The sequence below is a fragment of the Aaosphaeria arxii genome (genome assembly GCF_010015735.1).
Source record: "Aaosphaeria arxii CBS 175.79 unplaced genomic scaffold BU24scaffold_1, whole genome shotgun sequence".
Classification (NCBI taxonomy): Eukaryota; Fungi; Ascomycota; class Dothideomycetes; order Pleosporales; genus Aaosphaeria; species Aaosphaeria arxii.
In genome coordinates, this window is record NW_022983474.1 from 5,473,963 (window position 1) to 5,496,540 (window position 22,578).

The window sequence follows — 22,578 nt, forward strand, 5'->3', positions numbered from 1 at the left end:
GGCTGGATGAACTCCGACATCATTATATGGCGGGGTAGATTTCGTGAAAGCATCATACCAAAGTGATTATCTATATAACACCGGCATTGTACGGCGTTCTCCACAGCAACGGGAAATAATGAAAGTTAAGGCAAACGAGGCGATTTGGGGGGCATGCAATATCAGACACCGTATTTTCGGCGTATCGCTGTTGTGATGGACATGTATGTACATGAGTCATTTCGACTAGGTATTGCGACCGAGCTATTTAACTACAAGTGGATTCCATATCAAGCTGCCTGCTCGCAACATCAATAACGACAACAGACGATAAACTCCCATGTAACTCCCGCAACTTCCATTACGACAATACCTATACACGATATACACAAAGATTCATTTTCGCGATCTTGCACGCCTGGGAATTTCTAATATAGAGAAATCACATCCCGAGAGATATCACATTTTCACCTACGAAAAGCTAGAGTTAAAAAGCACAAAGAGATAGAAAAAGGAACATGGCGCAGAAAGCAGCATTCATCAAGATCCCAGTGGCGGAGAGCGGGATCCCGCAGACGATGCCTACAGAGCCCGAAGCCCGCATCCGCAAGGAGGATATCGAAATACAGCGTTGCACCGAGGAGGATGCGCCGAAGATCGTGCGTTTCCTTTTCAGTTGACCCCTCATTCACACTTGCATTTCTACATACTTTGCCCATCGTTGTTTGATAAAGAAGAACTATATACACACTTCATAGCTCACAAATTCGAAACAGGTCGAAGGCCTCTACACCGCCTTCCCCGAAGCATGGTGGTCAAAGATGGAGCCGCCAGAAATGCGACCCACCCAGGCGATCCGCGAAGAGCGCCTGACCAAGCGCATCCTGCCCTCTTTCAAGCTCCCACATGTGCACTGGATCAAGGCTGTGCATCTCCCCACGGGGACAATCGCCGGAGTCGCCGGGTGGCAAGGTCCGGTCTCATGGCTGCCGAACGTGCTTAACCACGCGTCGGCAGCCGATTTCTACGGCTGGAAGGGCGGCGTGTGGACGCAGGAGGAATTTGATGAGATGTGGGCGGGGACGGATATCGGGGCGTGGGACGGGAGTATGAAGAAGGGGGATGATGTGCGGAGGGAGATTTTGGCGGGGGAGAAACATTGGTATCTGGCGCCGCTGTTTACGTGGCCGGAGTGGCAGGGGAAAGGGGTCGGGAAGAGATTGTTGGATTGGGCGATCGAGCAGGCGGATGCGACCGAGCCTGTTACGCCCATGTATCTGGAGAGTGCGCCGTATGCTAGAGCGGTGTACATGCATGTTGGTTTCAAGCCTGTGGGCGATTCCAATTTTCTGCGTAGGGGGCCGGCGATTGTGAAGGGGTTGGAGGCGGATGAAGAGGTAGAGACGAAGACGGCGGACGAGAAGGTTGCTGTTGTTGTGGATCAGGTTGAAACTTCCAACGAGGTGGTTTGATATTTTGTAATGAAGAATAATCGTCATTTTGTCCATAAGCCTTTTGCGACGATATCGTTAGAATTTGATCTCAAAATATCCATCATCCATTTCCCCTCCGCAGAGTCACTGCTACCAAGTGTTGCCCATGCTGTCGATAAAGACCAATGCACCAGAGGTGAGTGATGTAGTTGAGACCGCGACTCCTGTCGAAGATAATAGGGAATGCATTTCAATATCTCAAGAGCCGCCGACCTCTCTGAAGCGATTGCACTGTAAGGTTCAATCTGTTGGTCCGAGACAGATGAGAGAACCTTATGAATGAATAGGAGAGTTGTGTTGTAGAACATGTAAGTCGTTGCAATGCGTACACTGTGGAAATCATAAGTTGTTTGAAAAGGATACGCATTGCAGTCCCTAGCTGTTTCGAAGTTAAGGTCCGAGGGTACGGGCAATTCAGGATATCGAGTCATCGGATTGCCATCCCATTCGATCTTCCATTCTCGAAGCAATGCCAATAGTGTTAAGGCTTTTGATCGGATGGACTCATTTTGGTATAGAACACTCGTATCCTGCGCCATACCGAAAATGCAAGGGGTCATTTTCTCAAGCTCTGCAATCAGCACCGTGCAATCCGCTAGTATGTGCCAAAGACCCAGTTCGGAGATCTCATCTTCTGGCGCGATGGAATTTGAGAATGCCTTCCACTCCGGTCTTGCTAAAATCGATGGCCGGCGTGATCGTATAGCTGCGAACAGCAGGAAATGACGGATCGCCCTGAACAAGGCTCTCCCTTCGACCGTATCAAGTGATTGGGGATCACGAAGTTCTAATAACCTTTCAAGCCCAACCATGTGCTTCAAGTAGTTCTTCGGTCCGCTTGGGGCAAGACCTTCCATTACGGCTAGAGTAGCAACGGTTAGAAGCACGTCATCTCGAGCACGATTCTTAGGGTGGGCCAATGTCGAGTTGAGTTGATTCAAGGCTCTCGCATGCATGGCGTATCCGCGATGGGCAATAGCAGGCTGCCCATGTTGTGTACCGAAGACGATGAAGGCCATACTTAGGCTAGCTAGATGGGACATTCGCTCGGGGGTATGGGAACCCTCACTAAGCTGCATGTGTTGCAGGCCTAGGTCGATCGGGCCATTCGGAAGCAGCTTGCGGCGTGTATAAGCTATGAATATCTCCCGTTCATTGATGCTCGGCGTCGCAAAGCGAGGTATATGTATGTCGATCGAACCTTGGAGTCTTCTAAATGCAGGTCCTCCCGGCTTGATGGCTGTGGTCACCGGCTCCAGGGTTCGCCATTCGACAATTGTTAGATCTCGGGGTCCATCACAGGCCAAACCATGTCTACGGCATCTCTCACATATCGGACGGGCTTGGTCTGTTGCATTGATCTTGTGTCAATTTCACAGTCTTATCTTGCTGTAGATGGGAGGCCTGGACCTTACCACACTTGATTCTCCTCCTACGGCATGTAGAACAGCCTTTTGATCTTCCACCGACGTTTACCATGTTTTATTTACTTAAGCTAGGCCATCTCCGACCAGTGAAGTTTCTGCAATGCAGCGGACGAGTTATTTCGGTTTGCGTTGACCGGTCTTCGTGCCCTTCGGAAGCGCAGGTGTTCGATGATGGTATGAAAGGATCTGGCGTTAATCCCTTTGCGGCTGATTGCGCGAGTATCCTGGCACTTTGTGGTTGAGGGGTCGGTTCGACCTTCCCCAATACATCCTAGAGACATTTGCGTATCTCTTCTCGTCAGCACTATGGATGACTGTTGAAAGGTTGCGTTGGTGACAATGGAAATGTATATAAGGCTACTACTGCAGCTGCTTGTTAGCATTGCAGAAATAACTAAACTCTCCAACAAACTCAATCATCTACGTTTCGCGCCTCCCTTCGAGTTGGTGTCTCTTACGTGACTTACCTATACTATACACCCAACCGTCATCACAATACCTCAGGTCATATTTGATTTCTGACCGCAAAAATGCCTGGCTTGAAGAAAACGATCGAGATTGCAGCGCCCCCAGAGGTTGTTCGAGCCAAGGTACGCCGTCTATTGCTACCATCTCAAGCCCTACATAGTCTTTAACAACCCGTCCAGTTCCTAGATTGGCAACAAATACCAAACTACCACCCTGATGGCTTCTTCAAGACCATCAAGCCGGCAGACCCAAGCAAGCCGCTCGAGGTCGGCGACAAGTTGATCCTAGAGCTCCAACCCATGAGCTTCACGCCAAAACTGATCGTACGTACACTTTCAAGCACAAGCCATCTTCTCCTTAATCCTTCCCATCATCAATCATCGCAATGTATTTTAAAACTGACTGTCTACTAGGAGAATTCTCCAAACCGCTTCCGCTGGCTAGGAAGCCTTCCTGGCGTCTTCACCGGCGAGCACAACTTCAGCTACGAACCCAGCAAGACCACTCCAGGCGGAACCACATTTTCCCAATGGGAGGAGTTCTCCGGCATTCTATCTTTCTTAATGGGCGAGGGAGCTCTCGCCAAGTGGTACGGCATGAGGGAACAATCCGCCACGGGATGGGAAAAGTTCAATCAAGATCTGAAGAAGTTCTGCGAGGAATCGAAGTAGACGGAGCGGTCGCGCTTCTAATGACAACAAATTCTGGGTTGGCGTCAGGGAGTTGTTGAGGTTGCTTTTTTTCCGGTGATCACGGACATTTTACTCATATGTTTACCCAATATGATGATCTGAATTTAATGTTTATATATTCCTAAGATCCAATCCAACCATTGTGTACATCACTCTTATTATTGCTCCAGTATACGCATATCCGCCATCATAGCTCCTCCTGACCATGCTACGAAGTAACCTTGCCAAACTCCTCTCTACCAGCCTCAGTTCCATCCTCGTTGTACGTGACTCGCACCTGTTGGTTACTAGCGACCGAAGGATCACCTTCCAGGTAGTTCAGCGGCTCAAACCTCACAGCAGTATGCGCCGCTGTGAACATGGTATTCGGCAAGTCGCCTGTGTGGGGCATGTGATGCATACCCAGGTTGAACCATAACACACTGCTTCGCGTCAGCAAGCCCGAAAAAGAAATGTTATGGTGGCTGTAGTAGTTGGTTACTTACATGTCTTCTTGATCGATGGATTCACCGTCAAGGAACCTGGAGAAGTCCACAAGTGGGTCTTCGGGGGCAAACTGATTGTTCGGATCAGTCGCTCGTGGCTCGGTATCTTTCTGCTTTGTGATGTAGAAATCGTGAGTCGCGAAGTTTGCGGCTTTGGGGACGTTGGTCGAGTTTTTAACTGTGAGATGTGATGTGCCAGCGCCTGCATATTGTTAACATCGCGCCCACTGCTGATGTCTGTATCAACGCAGCCAGGGGATACAACTTACTTCGCTTGAATCTGTAGCCCGGAAACTCCCCGAAGCGGTTCGGGGTGTTCTTGTTCACGATTGCATAGATGGCTGCGTCGTTGTCTGCCCACTTCACGCTGGAATCAGACTCGTCGGAAATGAAGCCTCGGGTGGCCTTCATTGTATTGTGCACTCGTCCTTTCGACCAAGGGTACCTATCAGTATGAGTAAGACGAGCGACTTTCCAATAGATTCATTACGGGGGGCCACATACTCAACGCTGATCGGCGTAAACTCAACCTTCTGCAAGCTATTCTTATCGCCCAGTATATCAAGGTCGGCTTTGAACATCAAGACGTGATCATGCAAGGAACCGGATAAGTAGTCGTGTATATGGAATCCATACTCCGGATTGTTCTCCCAGTACGCAGCGGATATATAGCCGGAAGCTCGAGCCGACACCTCGATAGCACCATCGTAGAAGAAGTTGTATTCGATCAGAAAGTCGTAGTTGCCGACAGTGGCGACAGTCCGAATAGTGAAGACGATATTCTTCGCAACGCTTGTGTACGTCGGCGGGAAGAAGTGTCTGCGAATGGGGTATCCGGCATCGTATTCGAAGATGCAAATTGCATCTGCTTGTGTTCTTGAGGCTGTGCCTTCGGAGAAAGTGGCGTTCAGATAGGTTGCATGTAAGGGGCAGTCGTAGCCTCGGACAAGCGTAGCCAGTGTGGTTCCCATACCTCCTCCTGTGTCGAGGAAAGTTGCTTGCGAGGCGAATGGATCTGAGCCCGCATAGTGCGACAGAGCTTCCTGGAGAGACAGCTCGTAGAAGAGCCGTTTTCCTTTGTATTGGATATCAAACAGCGAGAGTCCCAGGTCTTTTGAGGTCGAAAAAAAGAAGGAGAAGTCCATCCATGATATATAGTTCTCAGCTGCGTCAAGTTGAAATCGCTGTTTCTCTTGAGCCACGGATATGGGGGGTGAGAGGTCGTCAAGAGGTAGTGGAGCGCCATGCTTATCTGTTGACGCCCATTCTCCATCGACGCTTGGGGGAGGTTTGTCGAATCCTGCGGAGAAAACTGCATCCCGGAATTCTTCTGTACTGTCGTAGTATTGGCCTCGAGAGTACCAGCCTACTGCTTTCCAGCCTCCCCACTCACGGCCGGTGAGATCAAATTTGACTGTGACTCCGAGAGCAAGCACAGTGGGACTGCTGATCTCTGACTGTGGTGTAGAAACTAGGGCAGCCCATGCTATGACACGGCCATCTTCTTCCCAGAATGGCGTCCCGAGACGTAACGCAAGTCCTCCTTCAGCGAATGTCTAAAAGCCATCAGTAGATATCTCATCATATTCTGTTGCGTTGCACTCACTGTATTCCACAATTCCTTAGTGATATCTTCAATGTCAGTGCCAAATTGAGTTTGAAATTGAACGGCGTCCGCAGTGTAATACAACGGGTGAACCTTAGTATTTCCGGGCTGAGAGTTATGAAATGGGTATGTCAATGGTATTGCCTTTGTTGAGTTGGTCGCAGGCAAAGGTCCCACTAAGTATTCTTGCCATGAATCAGAGGCGCCGAAAACAATTGTTGCCCTGGCGTGTCTCGACAGTTGGGTGGAATTGCTATCCAGAAATGGGATGATATCAGATTTATTTGGCGCTAAGAGATTTATCTGGAAGCTGTTCATTCGTCAGTACGAAGTTGTTCTGTCTTTGAGATTCTCATGGCCTACACATAGCTGTCTTGGCTATATTTGATGAATTAGTCCAGGTACTTTAGTTCTGAAGAGAGTGCATTTACATATTTCCTTGGTTGCCGGTCAAATTGAGTCGCTGCTGAAGGAGAGCTTCTACGCTTGCAGATTCCTCGTCGGAGAGAGTCGCCCATGGGTTCTTATGGGGTGCTGTGATGGTTGGCTGTTCAACAGAGCCTTGCTGACTTTGAGCAGCAACCACGTGAACCACCGTGAAGCCCACCAAAGCAAGAATGTTTCTCATGATACCCGTCGCAATCGAATTGACAGCATAAAGAGAAAGATTCAAGGAGGTGGGCACCTCTCCGCATTTAAGAGAGCAGAGCCCCACTTTTCAAAAGATTTGAGGAAGAATACCCTCATTGTTCAAAGGTCATAAGCACATCTTACGCTCCCAAAACCGCCCCAATTTGTGAAGACATCGGATGTGGCGCTTATGTTGCGCTTAGCTTAGCAGAGAAAGGAAATAGAGGCACAGTTCAGGGGGAAGAACGGAGATGCAACTTGCTCAATTGGCGAATCCACGCCGCAATGCTGCGTAACGCGACAGGCATTGCGCAGATGGGCGTAGAAGCCACAAGTTATTCTCAGGTCATCACGCCTTAAGCTCTTCAAAGAATGAGCATCGTGAAATGAATCTTCGTAAAGGAATCATACCCCGGCCGATCTGCGATGGGTAAGGGATGCCATGTTGTCTTCCAGTGCAACGGACCCCCAGGGCTGATCTCCAGGCCATTAACCAGGAAACCGGACTTGTACTTCACTTCAGCTGCGTCAAAGACGCGAATGCAGGGCGCTGCCTGCTAGATGCGACTGGTTGGGAGAATCTCTGCTGCCAACAGATACGACCGGGTTAATATATATTGGTGCAGGATGTGTATTATGTCACATCTTTACAAGGGTGGCTGCAGCGTAACCAGGAGCCACACGGAATATCGGATCCACATCTTAGGAAAGAGAATCGTCAAACTAGCTGGTAGAAGTCTCAAAATTCATTGCAAGTCGTATACGCTGGCTCTAGATTTTATTTGGAAGCAGCTCTGATGGATTTATCAACCTGTCTGGGTGCATTAAATCATGTCGACGAAGGCCCGGCCCGTTTCACCCCCGCGACGCCACCGTATATTGTTACTGGGGACGGAGACACTACATTTGGTTTTCCAACTATAAAATAAAGTTAGCAATGATCTGTGTCGATACTTTGCAAAAATGGCCATTGGGCTGATAGATGTCTTGATTCGAATTGAACGTGACAAACGTTTCATGTTGCCTCCACCATAGCATAGACGAGTGAAACGATTTGTATGTACAACAAGAATTATTGAAAGAGCACGGGATGGACATACTGTCGACATAAAGCGTCTAGTACTTCCCGTTAGCTTGTTGTATGAACTTATAATTAACTCGCATACCATGCCTGATCAAGACCCGCATCAGAATTATCCAGGTCGCCGAACAGATTCGCATGGAGTGCATACACTCTCCGTCCAGGTACATACATTATGACGTGCTGGAGGGCAAGAATTTCTCCGAGGCGTGGACCCCATGAAACATGCACAGATTTTCCTTGAGTATTCCCCCATCGCGGACAGCACACATAATGGATCGACCAATCGAAGCCGAATCCAACTAGATTGGTGGTGACTATTCGGTCAATTCACATCACCACCCTTCTGCTCTAGATTCTCAACATCCTCTTCTCTCTGCCGTTTTACGACCTCCATCAATTTCGGATAAAAGTTTCTCGCCATGTTGGCGTCCACATATTCAGACCACTCGCTGATCTTTTCCCCATCCTCATCGAACCCCATCTTCCAGACGTATTCGTTTCTATATTCACCAGCTGGCGTCTCCCCCCTTGCGCTGACATACATGATGATCTTCACACGTCCGTCCGTGTCTGAAATTCCTTCAATCACATCGTTCACTGTGACTTGGAAAGACCTGAAGACTGTCTTCATCAGGTTGAGTTGAGCGAGGTAGGCCTCGTTGTTAGAGGACGGCTGATTCAAAGAGGAAGGGAGAATTGTCCGAAGGCAGTTAGGGGTGCGCAAGGAAAGTATGGTGGGGACGTCCAATGCATTGAACGCCTCCACGAGCTTGTTGGCGGTTTGGCGTTGCTTAGATGGCATGATCGTTGGCTGCGAATTCTTCCCGTAATGCGACGTACGAGGTGATCGGAATCTAGTCAGACCTAGGGCGGGAATCCCATGTAGATATGTGGTTGGCTTCCGTGCCTGTACGGGAAAGGCGGTTTATTCACGCATGTGCTCAGGCAGCTCAGCTGGGGAAAAACCAGGTCGGCGTGGTCTACCTGCGAGCTGTTGTGTCTGTGGCTTACTGGGCAACGAAGGCGGGGTACATCAGTGGCTGATAATGGTGGTATTGATTTTCTCACTTTCTTGCGTAGCCAATTTCAAATATGCTTATGTGCCTTTATTTGGCGATCATTTAACAATATTCAAAACTATCGGAAGTAGGGTGGAGCTGTCGCCTTCGTGACCAACCAGGCATCGTCCAATGCCTTGACCACATCGTCTGGCAGAGGTCCCTTCTCCAAATCCTTCAAATTGCTCTCGAGCTGCGCAAAGCTCGAAACTCCAATGATGACTCCATCGTTACCACCCTTGACGCGTGTCTTCAGTTCAGAGTGGTGAATAGCCCATCGCAGCGCAATCTCAAGCAGTGTGAGACCATGCTTCTCGGCAACGGGCTCGATAATGCGAAGTGCCTCAAATGTTGCATCTTTGAAGTATCGCTCACGGTACATTTGACCGGTTTTAGATGCAGTCGCGGAGAAGCGGCCCTCTTCCGGTACGATGGCTTTTGACTTGATCTTACCGGAGAAAATACCACCGGCTAGAGGGTTGTAGATGACGAGGTCAATCTTGTACTTTCGGAGTGCGGGAATGAGCTCGGGTTCAATGGCGCGTGCTATTTAAAGTCAGTAACCCTGTAAATGTTCGTCATAGCAATAGCTTCGAGATGTGGTAGCTTACTGATAGCATTGTACATAGCCTGTTTTTACTTGATCAGTACTGTGTAGACCATATCATAGACAATTGATCTGATCACTAACCTGGTAGATTGTCGGCTTTACCCATCCACGCTCGTTGGCAATGTTCCATACTTCCGCAACCTCCCATGCAGCAAAGTTACTCAAACCAAGCTGTACGAACTTGCCCTGCTTGTGAAGCTCGTTGACAGCCTCGAGTGTCTCCGCGAACGGGACAGACTTGTCCGGGGCGTGCAAGTAGAAGATATCTACAGGCTCGCTTCCAAGCTCGCTGTATGATTTCTCGAAATGCTCCTTCAGTCTGTCTGCCTTGTGCACGCCGGGCTCGTATGGGTACACTTTGGTCGCGAGCGTGAAGCCCCTGTCCTTCCATTTGGCGTCCCGGGTCCAGGCTTCTTGCTTGCCGCCGACATACATGCGCGCCGTGTCAATTTCATTGTAGCCCTGCTGCTGGAAATAGTCTAGGTGTTTTGTGAATTCGTTGAAGTCTGTGATGCGGGCGCCGGCAGCTTCATCGGGGCCAAACGTCATCAGACCAAGGATGACGCGGTCTTTGGGGTTCTGCGCGACGAGAGGCATGACGAGGGGTTCTGAGGGGATGTGCGAGGGTGTCGTAGTTTAGTGAGAGGGCGAGGATTGAGAGGGAAGAAAATTAACGTGAAGCAAGAGAGTGATGATGTACGACAAATGTTGGATATATAACTGGAGAGCTATCCGATAGCGGGGTTATGATAACGGCATGATTGAGGGACATTTGGGATCAATTAGGTATAGGTAAGCTACGAATTACCACTTCCAGTAATTCTAACCCACTCTCGGAATTTAAACTCGGATTGGTTCCGATTCTCGACATTTTTCGCGATAATGTCGTGCTTTCGTCCGATGGCAGTGAAAATGAAGGTCGGCAACATAAAATAAATATAACAGATAGTATTTACAATTGCGCAAAACATTAGTCTTACACCAGAATCCAGACTTGCCTATGCAGAGGTGTCGATTTCTATGCGATAATGTGGTGAACGTCATCATCCCATGAAAATGAAATACAATTCATGAAAGCTGACTCACTTATGCTAACACGCGTAGGTCTGACTTTGCAAACGTAGAGACATCTCTATAGTAAATAAGCCTGCAAACGTAGGTGGATGATACCTCGACCTCCCTTGGGCGCCTTAATTTATCTCAATCTACGATCCTTTTAGCGACTTCCCAGCTGCACGAATAACATCACCGATCCTATTGTACCGTATTACGCATTGTTTTGCTGAAATGACAAGGCAGACTAACGACTCGGAACGTGAGGTGATGGAAAGGGGTTTCAGATACACTATGAAATCAAGATTTCTGATGCAAGTGGAATAGTACCAGCCAATGGAGTTGATGACTGTCACAATGTCCCTTTCGTTGTAGTAAGAATATTTTTTTAAGTGTCGGCTAAGAATAACTTTTTCTCAATTCTGCAGGCTATCCATGCATCATAAACTCTCTTGATTCTAATATCCGTGATACGTCCCTTTGCAGAGGCATGTTGCATCGCCCATTGGCACAAGCTTGCTACTGTTGTGTCTTAGTTGTGAAAGAGAGAAGCCTGAAAGCCCCACATGTTACGGCGATTCTAATCATACTCTTCAAGATCACTCTAGCTCTTGACTCTTAATAGCTAGATTGCAATGCTCTTCACATATTCTAAGGACATCTACGCCTTTCATAGTATCAGTAGCACTACTTCGACATGGGAAGACATATAGTCTCATGGCAAACGTTGTTTGAGAGTAAAGAGTAGGCTCTCATTGATGTTGAATGCATCGTTGAACTGAGTATTAAGTCTATCGATGAGTTACAAGTTTCACTTGACGCCATGGCAATTGAGTTTGGTCGCACCGGATTCCCAGACAAGGACCACGTTTTCGCTACTTATATCAGTTTAACCAAGCTATCACCTCAGCGTCACAATTTGGTCCTCGCGCCTGTCTCGTCTGGGGGATCACGCGGGATTTGTTAAGGTATTGGTCTCAGATCTCTGATAATCTCTAGCTGCATACCTGACTTTACATCCAGTCTGCTTATCAGTCCAATGTTGTGTTGAATGAAATGTTGAATTTTTTTTTAAATTGAACGAATCACTGCCAGAGTTCGGCGCATGCCTACGCATATTTCTCGATTCGCCAGCACTTCAGGCGCATCTACAGCGCAACCACAAGAGTGCTGCCATTCTTACGACCCAGGAAACGGAATTTTCCCTTTCACCGAGAACTTTACATCCATACAAATCAAAGATCTGACGTGCAATCAAGGAGCCGATCTTTTGTTCGGAAGTTTGCGTCGGGAGACTGGTGACGAGGATGACATTGAATATGCAAGGAAGATATCGGAATTACTCGGAGGCTTGCCTTTGGCTCTCAAGACGACTGGTGGCTACATGTCCCAGGGTAGGGGCTTCATATGAATTCTACAATTATCTCAAGATCTTATGCAACACTTGCGTGGCTCGTGCTATAGGACTTGCATAGATGTATGAGAAGACTCTGTCAACTGTCTTCATGGTGGCATTGAAAAAGTTATTTGGGGACTCTCACCAACATCATACCAACATCATATCCTTTCTAAATCCCGACATTCATGAATATCTGTTTACAGACCAAATTGGAAACCCCCTGTTTACCGTCTTCGACTAGTAGACCCAAGTATGTGTAGCATTTCCCGTTGTTCGGAGAGGTGATCGGGCTAACAGAGCTATAGATTTTCGGATACAATCCGTGGCCGTCGTAACAAATAGCGTTGTAGGAAGAGACACTTCAGGATCAAACCACTTTTTGACGATCCACCTCACCGTCCAGATGGATGTTCCACACGATCTGTCGTCCAAGTCTGACGCTCGAAGAGATTCACGCGATAAAGCGCTCGCGCTGATCCTGGAAGCACTTCCAAAAGTATTGTCGATAGATAATTCCAGAGCCTGGCGCTTGGGCTCACTTCCAGAAATTCGTACCTCATATATTGTCGATGCGTGCCCATTGCCTTTGGTCAGAGCCTCCCATGGAGTTGACCATGGAGTTTTCTCAAGTCTTATCAGACATGGCGACATTCATGTGGCATGCTAGACCTAGCCGGAGGAATTGACGCCCTACGAACAGCAGAGCACATCCTATATATCCACAACATTGGAATAGAGCACACCCTTCGAGGGAATATCCACCAACACGTCTGCATATTTGCAAGTCATCGAGAGGTTAGAATCCGCGACGAAGCCAAGTCTCGTAGACACAAAGCTATCAAGGCCAGAGCTGCCTCACACAAGATACTCGAACTCAGCAACGCGGTGGCACGCGACGACGAGTTTTGCTTGTGCAATGTTTAATCTGACATGGCATTTGGTTTGCTCCAAAATGAGAAATTCAACGAAGTTGGAGTGATCATTGTGAAGTGTTTTAAGAAGTATAAGCTGTTGGACCCGCCCAACAAGATACCATTTGAATATCCCAAGTACAACCACATCATTTCGCACACCTACGTGGCAAATGGGAGGGCTGTGGATGCAATCAAGGCGTGTAAGGAAAGTGCGCGTCTCGGTGAGATTTGCTCGGGTGCCACTCACCCGATGACATTGCACGTCCGATACAGCATGGCAAACCACCTATACCTCGCGGGCATGGTTGATGAAAGCTTAAAGGAGGCTTTGATTATTCTTCAAGCGATAATTCAGGTAGTTGGAGGAGTCAATCACTTCACACTCGAAAGCCATTCCATGTGTGGCTCACTCTATGTTCCGTTGGGCATGCTTAATACATTGGAGTATGTTTGGTCCTGAATATATGATACCGGACATTCTCATACTGACTGAAAATAGTTATCACTTCGTCACCTGTCTCGATCCTCATAAGAAGTTCGCTTGGGACGAAGAGTGCATCGCGCGTGCCCGTTTTCTCTACTCAGACGTCCTACGCCGCCTCGGCCGGGAGAAAGAGACTTATTTGCAACTTGAACTAGTGAGAGCTTTACGGGACGAATGCCTGATAAAGTATCCACAGTGGCTGAAGGAAGATCCCAACAACGAGCTCGTTGTGTTTGATCAAATGACCTGCCTGTAGTCAGGTCGTTACACGGGGAAATTGAAGCAAAGGTCCAAGGGCGCTGATCCAGCTGAAGAAGCAGAGTCTGTGGTAGGTACGACAGGTGAAACACTTGTTGATGAGGGCAGCTCGTTGGTATCCGATACATCTCAGCTGCAACTGGTCAGCCGCAGGACACTGTAGGAATATCTTTTTGAAGTTCATGTACATTGGATGTCGGATGATGGATGTTGGATATTTGGCCATTTTTGTTTGTAAAAAGCATACTTTCAAGTACTCGAAGATTGTTTCGGAAATATATCGAAATCATTCGTTCCTTTAGATCTCATTCAACGCCTTTCCTTTAACTACCATTGACAGCATGCCAGGATCAATGCGACCAAATACTTCAGCCTCACGCTCAAGTCCTTCTCTCTAGTAGGGCCAGTTGATCATTACCTAGCTGGACTTCGATGGTTAGGCGATCTCTGCTTAGTGGCTGTGAACCGCTCCTACCGTGTAGGCTTGAACGTAATGGAAAAGAGATCTGCTGCAGTCGCCGAATCCATGACAGAGAAGAGGGAGCAAGTCACGGTCACTATTCCCGTTTCAGCGACGGACATATAACTCCCCGTTCTCGAAAGTGTGTGTCTATAATCAGGTACGTTGCGCTATGTGGAACTGCAGGACAGAGAGCTGTCAAATGCATCATAGCACGTACATGTACATAGGGCACTGGAAATATCGCCATACTATGCTGAGCATACACCTCCACCGCCACCAAAACAAACACCATGGAGAGTGGAAGAGAATACACAATCCAGACACCAAATTGAGGTGCAGTTATGCCGAACAATAATGATGCGCAGCCAGAAGTAAGCGAACCATTCCCAATACATGCCCGGCTGAGCCCGTGTGGGAAATGCAAGTCAACTAATAAGACTGACCGATAATCAGGAACATTTGCGCCGATCGCATTGTGTCGTTTTCGTCCATGATCAGTTCCAAGGTCGACGCTACATGATTTTGGGGGCTGAAACAGGGGTCGGTTCAACCATTCTCGTGTATGGACATACAGTAGTTGTGCAGGAATGACGACGAAAAGGCTGAATGATGGGATTGCATAACTATGACTCTACGAGTACAAAGACATTTAGATCCACACTTCGCTTCAGAGGCACAGGGGAATGAAGGAGTCGTGCTGTGCAGTGTAACTGTGGTATAGTGACGGAGAGGTGGTCCCAGGGTCGATGATTGGTTGGATGGGACATGGGCTGACTTTGTTCCGATGCGATACCGATAAGACAATCACGAACGACGTCAGCTGGCGTGTGTCTCTTGTCTCATGTCCCTCTCTTGTGTCTCTTGTCCCCTCTTGACTATGGAGTCTATTCACGGCAGGACAAAGAAAAGAGCCAAACAGCGATGAGTATTCAAGTTTAAACCAGGAACCTACCAGTCTTTTGAGTCGAGTTAAGCCCCATAGAGATGTGTGCACAGTCAAATGTGTATGGGGAACTGTAACTCGACCCAACAACCTGCAGCTAACCGATGCCCGTCACACGCCATCTCCATTCAAGAAACAAAGTGCCACACTAAATCATCTCGAACTCGACATGGCCATCCACTGCCATCCCCCTCGGACCTCTTCCCCCCTCCCCTCCATTGTCCTCTAAGTGCTGCTCCCCGTCCCGTCATCCTCATCATGGAACCCCTCACGTCCCTCAATCTAGCCCTACCTTGCCAGGCTTGCCAGGCTTGCCCCAGCCCAGGATCGTCCCGCACTGGTGGCCGTCGTTCTTCTGCTCAGAACAGGTGCCACGTTGCAGCGCGGGTACCTACAGAAAATCGCACAGAAATGGGCATGAAACCGTGCCAAACGGGGTCTTGTAGTGCCTATAAGAGCTGCAAGTCTCCCTCGTAGCCAGATTCCAACGACTTGCGCACACCACCCCTCCCGCCGGTTGAAGTATTGCACGTACAAGAACAAGCCCTGGGAGGAGCGACGTGATGCCGGACCGGAGGATAAAGGAAGGGTGGGAACTTGGTAAATGTCGACAAAACCTGAGTCGATCAGCTGGAGCCCGACATGATCAAATCATATCACATGGGCCTTGTAAGCCAGCCACCCACCCCCCTCTCTCCGTCGACCTCTTCACCGTGAAGTGCGTACGAATCAGGCATTTTCCCACACAACCAACCAGGCCATCCTCGGTCTGATTGGAGGGCGCATTCGATACAAGGGAAGTATACCTACATTTTCCCCTACTGTCTATGGAGTCTTTTCTTGATCTAGTTCCTCTGACTCCCATGCACTATTCGCTATGCTTTTATTGGTTTTTCGGCTTCGACGCCGTGGTGGAGCACACCTTTCTGCCAGACATGCGGCATGCGATATGCACCCTGCGGTATGCCCGAGCGTTCCCTCTCTTCCTCGTCCTCTCTTCCTGACATGAGATCATATCATACATAGTATTCTCTCTTATCCTCCCTCCTAATCTTATGAAACTACCACTACAGCTACCATTACCACTATTTTTACTGCTAGTTGCTCCCACTAGTAGTTGTCTTCATCCTTCTGGCTGATCCGAACCCTTGCTTGATTCGCGCATGTCTTCTCTTTGTTTCCACTATTGGTCTGCTGCGTCCGTCCATAAGAAGTGCCTGCAGCCGCTCTGCCCTACTGCGGAGAACCCGGCCCAACCGTCTTCGATTCGTTCCTTAACACAAACGAAGCAGTCGTTACTCACCTCAAACAATCTATATCTACTGGTCGCAAACCCTCGGCGCATAGCGATCCGGGACCCATTCTAGGATCGCTATGTGCTGGTGTTTCCCTTTCAATCTTTCAAATGACAAAAAGCGCAAAAGTTCGTCGTCGTCGGAGAAAAAGAGACGGAATAAGCAATCCCCGCAACCCCACCAGCACCCAACAGAAGTCGAGATAGAGTCGGAGAAGCGCAGGTCAAGAGAAACGCCACCGAAGAGGCGGTCAAAAGAAACTGTATCCTCGCACTCGCCTCGTCAGGAACGTAGGACTCCTCGCCATGGAGGTGATGCGCCGAGTCGCAACCTGCGCGACAGCAGAGAATCGTACCGGCCTTCTTTGAATGTACAGGTACCTGATATGTGGTACCGTACAGTCGAGCCAGAAAGTCGGAACTCTTCCCAGGAGATGCTGTTAAATCCACGTCCTCATAGAAGCCAGCATCACAGGCAGCGTCATCCAAAACATACATCCCAGAGTACCCTGCGTGGTCGCGGCGAGAAGCGCGATCCCCCTCGAAAATCCAAGTCCAAGAGAAGTCTACAGCATCAAAGTCCCCGATCAGCCTGGTCTTTCCTGATTCCTTCTCCCCCACCCAAGACGCCCTCTAGGTCTAACAACCGGAGTCATCGAAATTACGAAACATTGCACTCTTCTCCAAGAAGCAACCATCAAAGTCGAAGCCATCAACGCCCCGCTCAACAGTACCAGCACCAAGGGACCTCGCAATCATCCCAAACTCAACGCCACCACCGGTCACGTCAGCATCAACGGCAACCTCCTCCAAGTCGCCAAGCACGATCAATGACTCCCAATACAGCTGCGCGCCGGACGCCCGACCGTCGTTTTGCTGTGCTTGCCGCAACGAACCAAGCGCTTGAGGACCTTCGCCGTGAGGCGTTTGCACAGCCTTCGCCTCCGCCACGGCGCGAACGCGTGCAACGTTACCAAGGAACCAATCTTCCCACCTCTTCCATCCCCTTCAACTGGGACTGCATTAGTAGCTCCCAGACATCCGCCGGCGGAGAATCGAGCACGAGATACAACAGGCGCTCTAGGAGATGATGCGATGTTTAAGCAAAGGGTCTATCATTAGCTCTTACGAAGTCATCGTATCTGCGTAAGCTTATACTCACGTGGCGGAATGTCAAAGCTGAAATGATAGGGCTGAGGTCCCCGTTTTGGTAAAAGATGATGATTCGCTCTAGTCCCTGGTCATCTACTTAGTTTTATTCGTTTGCCTTTTCGTTCCTCTTTCCTCAATCGTTTTCGTCAGCATTATACCCCACAGCCCAGCCACATCATCGATTTTACTGATTGTCTCACTTTTTCCCAATTTATATTCCTATATACCCCTGCATTAATCCCTTTGATTACCTAGTTCATAGGCATTTGGCGTTGAATGGAACAGACATATACATGGTACTTAGGAACAGCACAGCATATACACCACATTAGACAAATGCACCCCAGACTACATACTATCCCCCAAATAGATACTTTTAAACCATCCTATGTGACTTATGTCCTCCAATTCCGGACGAAATGCATCCTAGTAGCAGCAGTAGTAAGGTAAATGCGGATATAGAGGCTGTCGCATAAACCAACTTTGAGGAGTCATGCTGGATCGTTATAGTACGGTACAATTCGAACACTCACGAGTTATCATAATGCTTTTCGAATAATCAGATCGGGGCAAACATATCCCTTGACTTATCCTTATGTTCTTTCATACCCAATTGACTGGACTCGCTACATCAAATTCTCCGAAGGATGAACCAAACATTTAAGCAGTAGCATGTACCCCAGAGACGGCCCGTGCAACCTGAAAAGCACATTATAATAAGATGTATACATCGCATCCCTACCGATAATTCATACGGATCTCGACCTCCGCCAACGTCTGCTTACCCTTCCATGAACCCCCAGATCATCGGCACTCTGTATATTGTATCCAATATCGCAAAATTGATCTCGCGACCAAGGTTGCACAGCCGTTCATTCTTCCCCACGATCTCGGCAGAAGCATCCCTGCGCCGAATTAATTTCATGTGCAAACGAACATTGGTGGAGCTGCGTGCTAAGTATACACACATTATCCGCGATGCTTCCAATAGGCTGGCCATGGGCGAAGAAGTACGATGCCAATTGGAGACTGGGTCATATGTGACGAACCAGGACGCTTGGCCCTTCGGGCAGCATTTAGATGTTATTGTGAGCGATTGATTAGGAATATATAGGAATGATTAGAGTGTGTTGAACAATTGGTATAAGTATCTCAATGTTCCCGATTCCTCAAGACTGTTGTCTCTGAGAGTCTCAAGTCTTGGTTCAACTCCTGAGGAACGACTAAAATGCATTTCTTCACGAGCTTGCTGCTCACCGCAGCGACCGTCCAGGCACACTGTTAGTATACTCACAATCCACGATACTTGCTGCACCATACATAGTCTAACAAAACACCAGACACCTTCCCCCGCCTCGTAATTAACGGCAAACCCGAAGAAAAGGACTGGTCCGTAACGCGACGAACGAAGAACGACAACACCAAGCAAGGCATTGAAAACCCGACCAATGCCGACATCCGCTGCTACTCGTCCTCCAACGCCGCCGGCATCGCGACCGTGCCTGCCGGAGCCCAGATCCACTACATCTCGACACAGCAGGTGAACCACCCGGGACCGACGCAGTACTACCTCGCCAAGGTTCCCGAGGGAAAGAGTGCGAGCAACTGGGACGGAAGCGGGAATGTGTGGTTCAAGTTCCACACTGAGATGCCGACGGTCGATAAGAATAAACAGATGACCTGGCCAGGACAGAGTATGTTTCTCACTCCTTTCCTCTTTTCTTAGCCCCCCTAAAGGCACAACACATGCATACATGGCGAACCTAACCAACGACAGACGAATACAAAACCACCAACGCCACAATTCCCAAATCCACGCCCTCGGGAGAGTATCTGCTGCGCGTCGAGCATATCGCCCTGCACATGGCAATGCAGGCCAACAAGGCGCAGTTCTACCTTAGCTGCTCGCAGATCAAGATCACGGACGGCGGGAGCGGGTCGCCAGGTCCGCTAGTCGCGCTTCCCGGCGCATACAAGAGTAACGACCCCGGGATCCTGGTCAATCTGGGGAGCATTCAGAACGCGCCCGAGACGTATCAGCCGCCGGGTCCGAAGGTTTGGTCGGGGTAGATGGTGAGGGGGGAGAATGGGTGTAGTGGTACTTGTGTTAAGTACATTATTATGAGCATCGTGTGGTGTTTGCGATCGAAGCGGTAGATGACAGATCAATATCGATCCCAACTGCCAGTGTCTTTTATATATCCGTGATATGTGTTACGACTTCTCCAAGGAAGTCACTGCTCTCCGAGTACCCGTCTCCACTAACGCCCAGGTTTTGGCGAAAACGCATATCATCGGTAGAGATCCGAGTAGAACCAGAGTTAGATATGTCGCTTGGCTTGCGGCAGTGGCTGGCGTTTTTAGGGCTGAGCGATGGCAACGTTAACTTGGCTTGGTATGATGACCCGGCAACGAACGACTAGAGCGTTAATGTTACTCTTGGAGGAGCGTAGTATGGATTTGAAATCAAACTTGGACTGATACGCGCTCTGTGAGGTAGATATAAGACGGCGATGGTGGCGCGAAGGCGATTAGATATGGATTTAAGACTATCAAGTAGAGTAATGTCCCTCATCATCTGAAAGGGTTGTTATTTGGTTTGGTAGCATAGCCCTTTTCATAGTCTACACTGTGAGCTCCGTCACTACTGTGTTGTAGCCGGTTATGATGATGCGGAGGTTGAAATTGCAGATGTAAATATCTTAATTGCACTCTGATGCTCTACGCGCGCTAACATAGCGGAACGGCCTGCACTGTTATTGCCGATTACGGTTAGGCTCGCCGTGCAAAATGTAAGCTAAACTAACAAGTTGGACTACTTTTCTTGGACATGGTATTTTCCTCATTGGGAAACGTCCTGTGAGGCTGAAGAGCAAGGCCGCCTCCCCCATAATGCTACAGTTGGCTTAGCAGCAACGTGGAGTACATCGTCATCATTGGACCAGCCATGTAATTCGAAGTACTCAATCTTATTTTCCAGCCAAATCGAGCAGCATGAGCCGAATCAACACAGACGTCACCGCTGCCAAATCTGTATTTGCAAGCATCTGATATCAGCTATGGTGGGTCTGTAGCTTCCCATCAGCCTCAGTATGCCTTTAGAGGTAAAAACAAAGGTGCTAATTACAACACCACATCAAACTATGAACTGGTGTTAGGATATATAAATGCAAGTCGCTCTTCTCAATTTTGATTATGTACCATACTTGACCATACTTCTGTCACAATGCTTCCCTCTCCTGTGGCGATTCTCTCTTTCCTTGCTTCTACCTTCGCGGACCATGCAAATGCATCTCCAATTTCCTCGAACCAGGTTTCTGGGTCTCCTAGTACTCTGAACTGGGCGCCTTGCGAGCTTGACTTTCCAAAGACCACCAAAGACGCGATCACGGGTCCAGTTGACTGCGCGACACTTAACGTTCCCCTGGACTACACACGGCCTAATTCCTCAGAGACCCTCGCGCTTCAATTGATCAGACACAACGCGACGAAAGAGCCATTCAAGGGCTCCATCATCTTTAATCCAGGAGGTCCGGGTGTTTCGGGCGTGGAGGAAGTCGCCCGGCTGGGTCCCAAGTATCGCGACGTCTTCGGTGGAAACTACAATATCATTGGCTTTGATACTCGGTAAGATTTCATCCATGAACCACCAAAACTTTAACTAATAAGTGCAGTGGCACTGGAGAGACTATCCCATTTGCCTGCGACCTCAGCACGTTCAACGACACCCGTGAGATTACGGAAATCCCATCAATTCGATCCAAGAGGCCAGGTCTGCCGCAGCTGGACCTCTACGAGATTCTGAAGAACAAAGCGTGGGACGATGGCAAGTGGTATGCCGAAGCCTGTGCTGCCACTGAAGGCAATGAGGAGATTGGAAGGTTCCTAGGCACCGCCTTCGTCGCTCGCGACATGCTTCAAATCGTCGATGCTCTCAACGAGGACGGTAAACTTCGCTTCTGGGGCCGATCATACAGCACTGATCTTGGTCAAACCTTCGCGGCTATGTTCCCTGACCGCATCGACAAGATGATTTTGGACAGCGTCCAGAAGGTGAACGACTACTGGACTGGCTCGTGGCAGACGGCTACATACGGAACGGAAGTTGCTCTTGACAATTTCTTTCAAGAGTGTATTACTGCTGGTCCCGAGTTCTGTCCTGGCATCGCCAACTTCACTGGTGCGAATACCACTCTCCAGAATCTCAAGGATGCACTCGCAGATTCTCTCAATGATCTCATCGAGCAGCCAATATTCTTCCCGGAAGAGATCCCTACTGGTCTGGGGTGGTGGCGACCTGGCGGGCTTCCGAGCTTCCTGGATATCAAATACAGGCTACTCCAGTTCAACTATCGCCCCGACCAATGGCCTACTCTTTACCTGATTGTGCAGCCCCTTCTAGCTAAGAACTGGGCCGCATTCACAGAAGTTCCCCCGCAGAACTCCACAGAAGCACCCGGCGAGATCGAATTGCCCTGGAACAAAGGCCTGAACAACTTCCACGGCATTGGCTGCGCAGACGGTAGCTTCCGAACCGACACCCAAGAAGATTTCTATAGCATGATCCAGGCACAACAGGCCGAAGGTTCCTTCTCCGACGCGTTCAGTCCGCAAGCCTGGGTCTGCGCCCACTGGCCCTTCAAAGCCGCCGAAAGATACGAGGGTCGATTCGAAAACATCAATACCAGTTTCCCCATCCTCTTCGTCAACACCGCGAATGACCCAATCACACCTCTCGACTACGCGTTCGAGACCGCGAGCGGCTTTCTCGGATCAAGACTCCTGGTCCAGAATAGCCATGGCCACGGCATCATGAACCATCCTTCCAATTGCACTATCCAGGCTCTGCATGATTACATGACGGAAGGGACACTGCCTGAGGCCGGCGCTGTCTGCGAGCCGAACGAAACAGGGTTCGAGTATTTGACGAAGCTGTTGGCGGAAGGTGGTGGCGAGGGAGGGGGGTTGAAGAGAAGTATGGAGAGCCCTGCAGGATTGATGCAAGGGGCGGTTAAGAAAGCGAAGAGGGATAGACTACACCTTGCTCCTCTTGACTTGCAGTAGTATGCACTTGTTGTTTACGTCT

General features: G+C 49.1%; 10 protein-coding genes across 10 annotated transcripts; 6 read left to right on the forward strand and 4 right to left on the reverse strand.

Annotated features, from left to right (window-relative positions):
• Positions 1-516: 516 nt before the first annotated feature.
• BU24DRAFT_417995 (uncharacterized protein) lies at positions 517-1,536 on the forward strand. The gene has a single exon (XM_033526864.1). It carries the CDS (start codon positions 801-803, stop codon positions 1,449-1,451), a length of 651 nt encoding a protein of 216 aa, XP_033390687.1. The 5' UTR covers positions 517-800; the 3' UTR covers positions 1,452-1,536.
• BU24DRAFT_43513 (uncharacterized protein) lies at positions 1,463-3,194 on the reverse strand. Its single transcript, XM_033530066.1, has 2 exons — positions 2,888-3,194; positions 1,463-2,820 (listed from the first exon to the last, which is right to left on the reverse strand). The coding sequence occupies exons 1-2, from the start codon at positions 2,949-2,951 to the stop codon at positions 1,475-1,477; spliced, it is 1,410 nt and encodes a 469-aa protein (XP_033390688.1). The 5' UTR covers positions 2,952-3,194; the 3' UTR covers positions 1,463-1,474.
• A 39-nt stretch (positions 3,195-3,233) lies between these two features.
• BU24DRAFT_363586 (uncharacterized protein) lies at positions 3,234-4,198 on the forward strand. Its single transcript, XM_033524213.1, has 3 exons — positions 3,234-3,489; positions 3,547-3,690; positions 3,781-4,198. Exons 1-3 carry the CDS (start codon positions 3,430-3,432, stop codon positions 4,036-4,038), a joined length of 462 nt encoding a protein of 153 aa, XP_033390689.1. The 5' UTR covers positions 3,234-3,429; the 3' UTR covers positions 4,039-4,198.
• On the reverse strand, positions 4,183-6,997 carry BU24DRAFT_43543 (amine oxidase catalytic domain-containing protein). Its single transcript, XM_033530091.1, has 7 exons — positions 6,582-6,997; positions 6,514-6,528; positions 6,151-6,460; positions 5,049-6,100; positions 4,814-4,989; positions 4,545-4,746; positions 4,183-4,481 (listed from the first exon to the last, which is right to left on the reverse strand). The coding sequence occupies exons 1-7, from the start codon at positions 6,776-6,778 to the stop codon at positions 4,268-4,270; spliced, it is 2,166 nt and encodes a 721-aa protein (XP_033390690.1). The 5' UTR covers positions 6,779-6,997; the 3' UTR covers positions 4,183-4,267.
• Positions 6,998-8,145: 1,148 nt separating this feature from the next.
• On the reverse strand, positions 8,146-8,805 carry BU24DRAFT_43552 (uncharacterized protein). The gene has a single exon (XM_033530100.1). It carries the CDS (start codon positions 8,664-8,666, stop codon positions 8,187-8,189), a length of 480 nt encoding a protein of 159 aa, XP_033390691.1. The 5' UTR covers positions 8,667-8,805; the 3' UTR covers positions 8,146-8,186.
• A 1-nt stretch (position 8,806) lies between these two features.
• Positions 8,807-10,267, reverse strand: BU24DRAFT_43551 (Aldo/keto reductase). Its single transcript, XM_033530099.1, has 3 exons — positions 9,614-10,267; positions 9,534-9,552; positions 8,807-9,468 (listed from the first exon to the last, which is right to left on the reverse strand). Exons 1-3 carry the CDS (start codon positions 10,127-10,129, stop codon positions 9,002-9,004), a joined length of 1,002 nt encoding a protein of 333 aa, XP_033390692.1. The 5' UTR covers positions 10,130-10,267; the 3' UTR covers positions 8,807-9,001.
• A 2,647-nt stretch (positions 10,268-12,914) lies between these two features.
• BU24DRAFT_458211 (uncharacterized protein) lies at positions 12,915-13,638 on the forward strand (the record flags this gene model as incomplete). Its single annotated transcript, XM_033531607.1, has 2 exons — positions 12,915-13,342; positions 13,398-13,638. 2 exons carry the CDS (start codon positions 12,915-12,917, stop codon positions 13,636-13,638), a joined length of 669 nt encoding a protein of 222 aa, XP_033390693.1.
• A 1,148-nt stretch (positions 13,639-14,786) lies between these two features.
• On the forward strand, positions 14,787-17,431 carry BU24DRAFT_430699 (uncharacterized protein; the record flags this gene model as incomplete). Its single annotated transcript, XM_033529827.1, has 6 exons — positions 14,787-14,802; positions 15,367-15,433; positions 16,471-16,652; positions 16,689-16,717; positions 16,748-17,126; positions 17,163-17,431. The coding sequence occupies 6 exons, from the start codon at positions 14,787-14,789 to the stop codon at positions 17,429-17,431; spliced, it is 942 nt and encodes a 313-aa protein (XP_033390694.1).
• A 1,289-nt stretch (positions 17,432-18,720) lies between these two features.
• On the forward strand, positions 18,721-19,569 carry BU24DRAFT_471531 (lytic polysaccharide monooxygenase; the record flags this gene model as incomplete). The annotated part of the gene is made up of 3 exons (XM_033532692.1): positions 18,721-18,772; positions 18,833-19,186; positions 19,270-19,569. 3 exons carry the CDS (start codon positions 18,721-18,723, stop codon positions 19,560-19,562), a joined length of 699 nt encoding a protein of 232 aa, XP_033390695.1. The 3' UTR covers positions 19,563-19,569.
• A 1,149-nt stretch (positions 19,570-20,718) lies between these two features.
• BU24DRAFT_471533 (putative hydrolases or acyltransferase) lies at positions 20,719-22,556 on the forward strand (the record flags this gene model as incomplete). The annotated part of the gene is made up of 2 exons (XM_033532693.1): positions 20,719-21,119; positions 21,167-22,556. 2 exons carry the CDS (start codon positions 20,719-20,721, stop codon positions 22,554-22,556), a joined length of 1,791 nt encoding a protein of 596 aa, XP_033390696.1.
• Between the last annotated feature and the right edge of the window lie 22 nt (positions 22,557-22,578).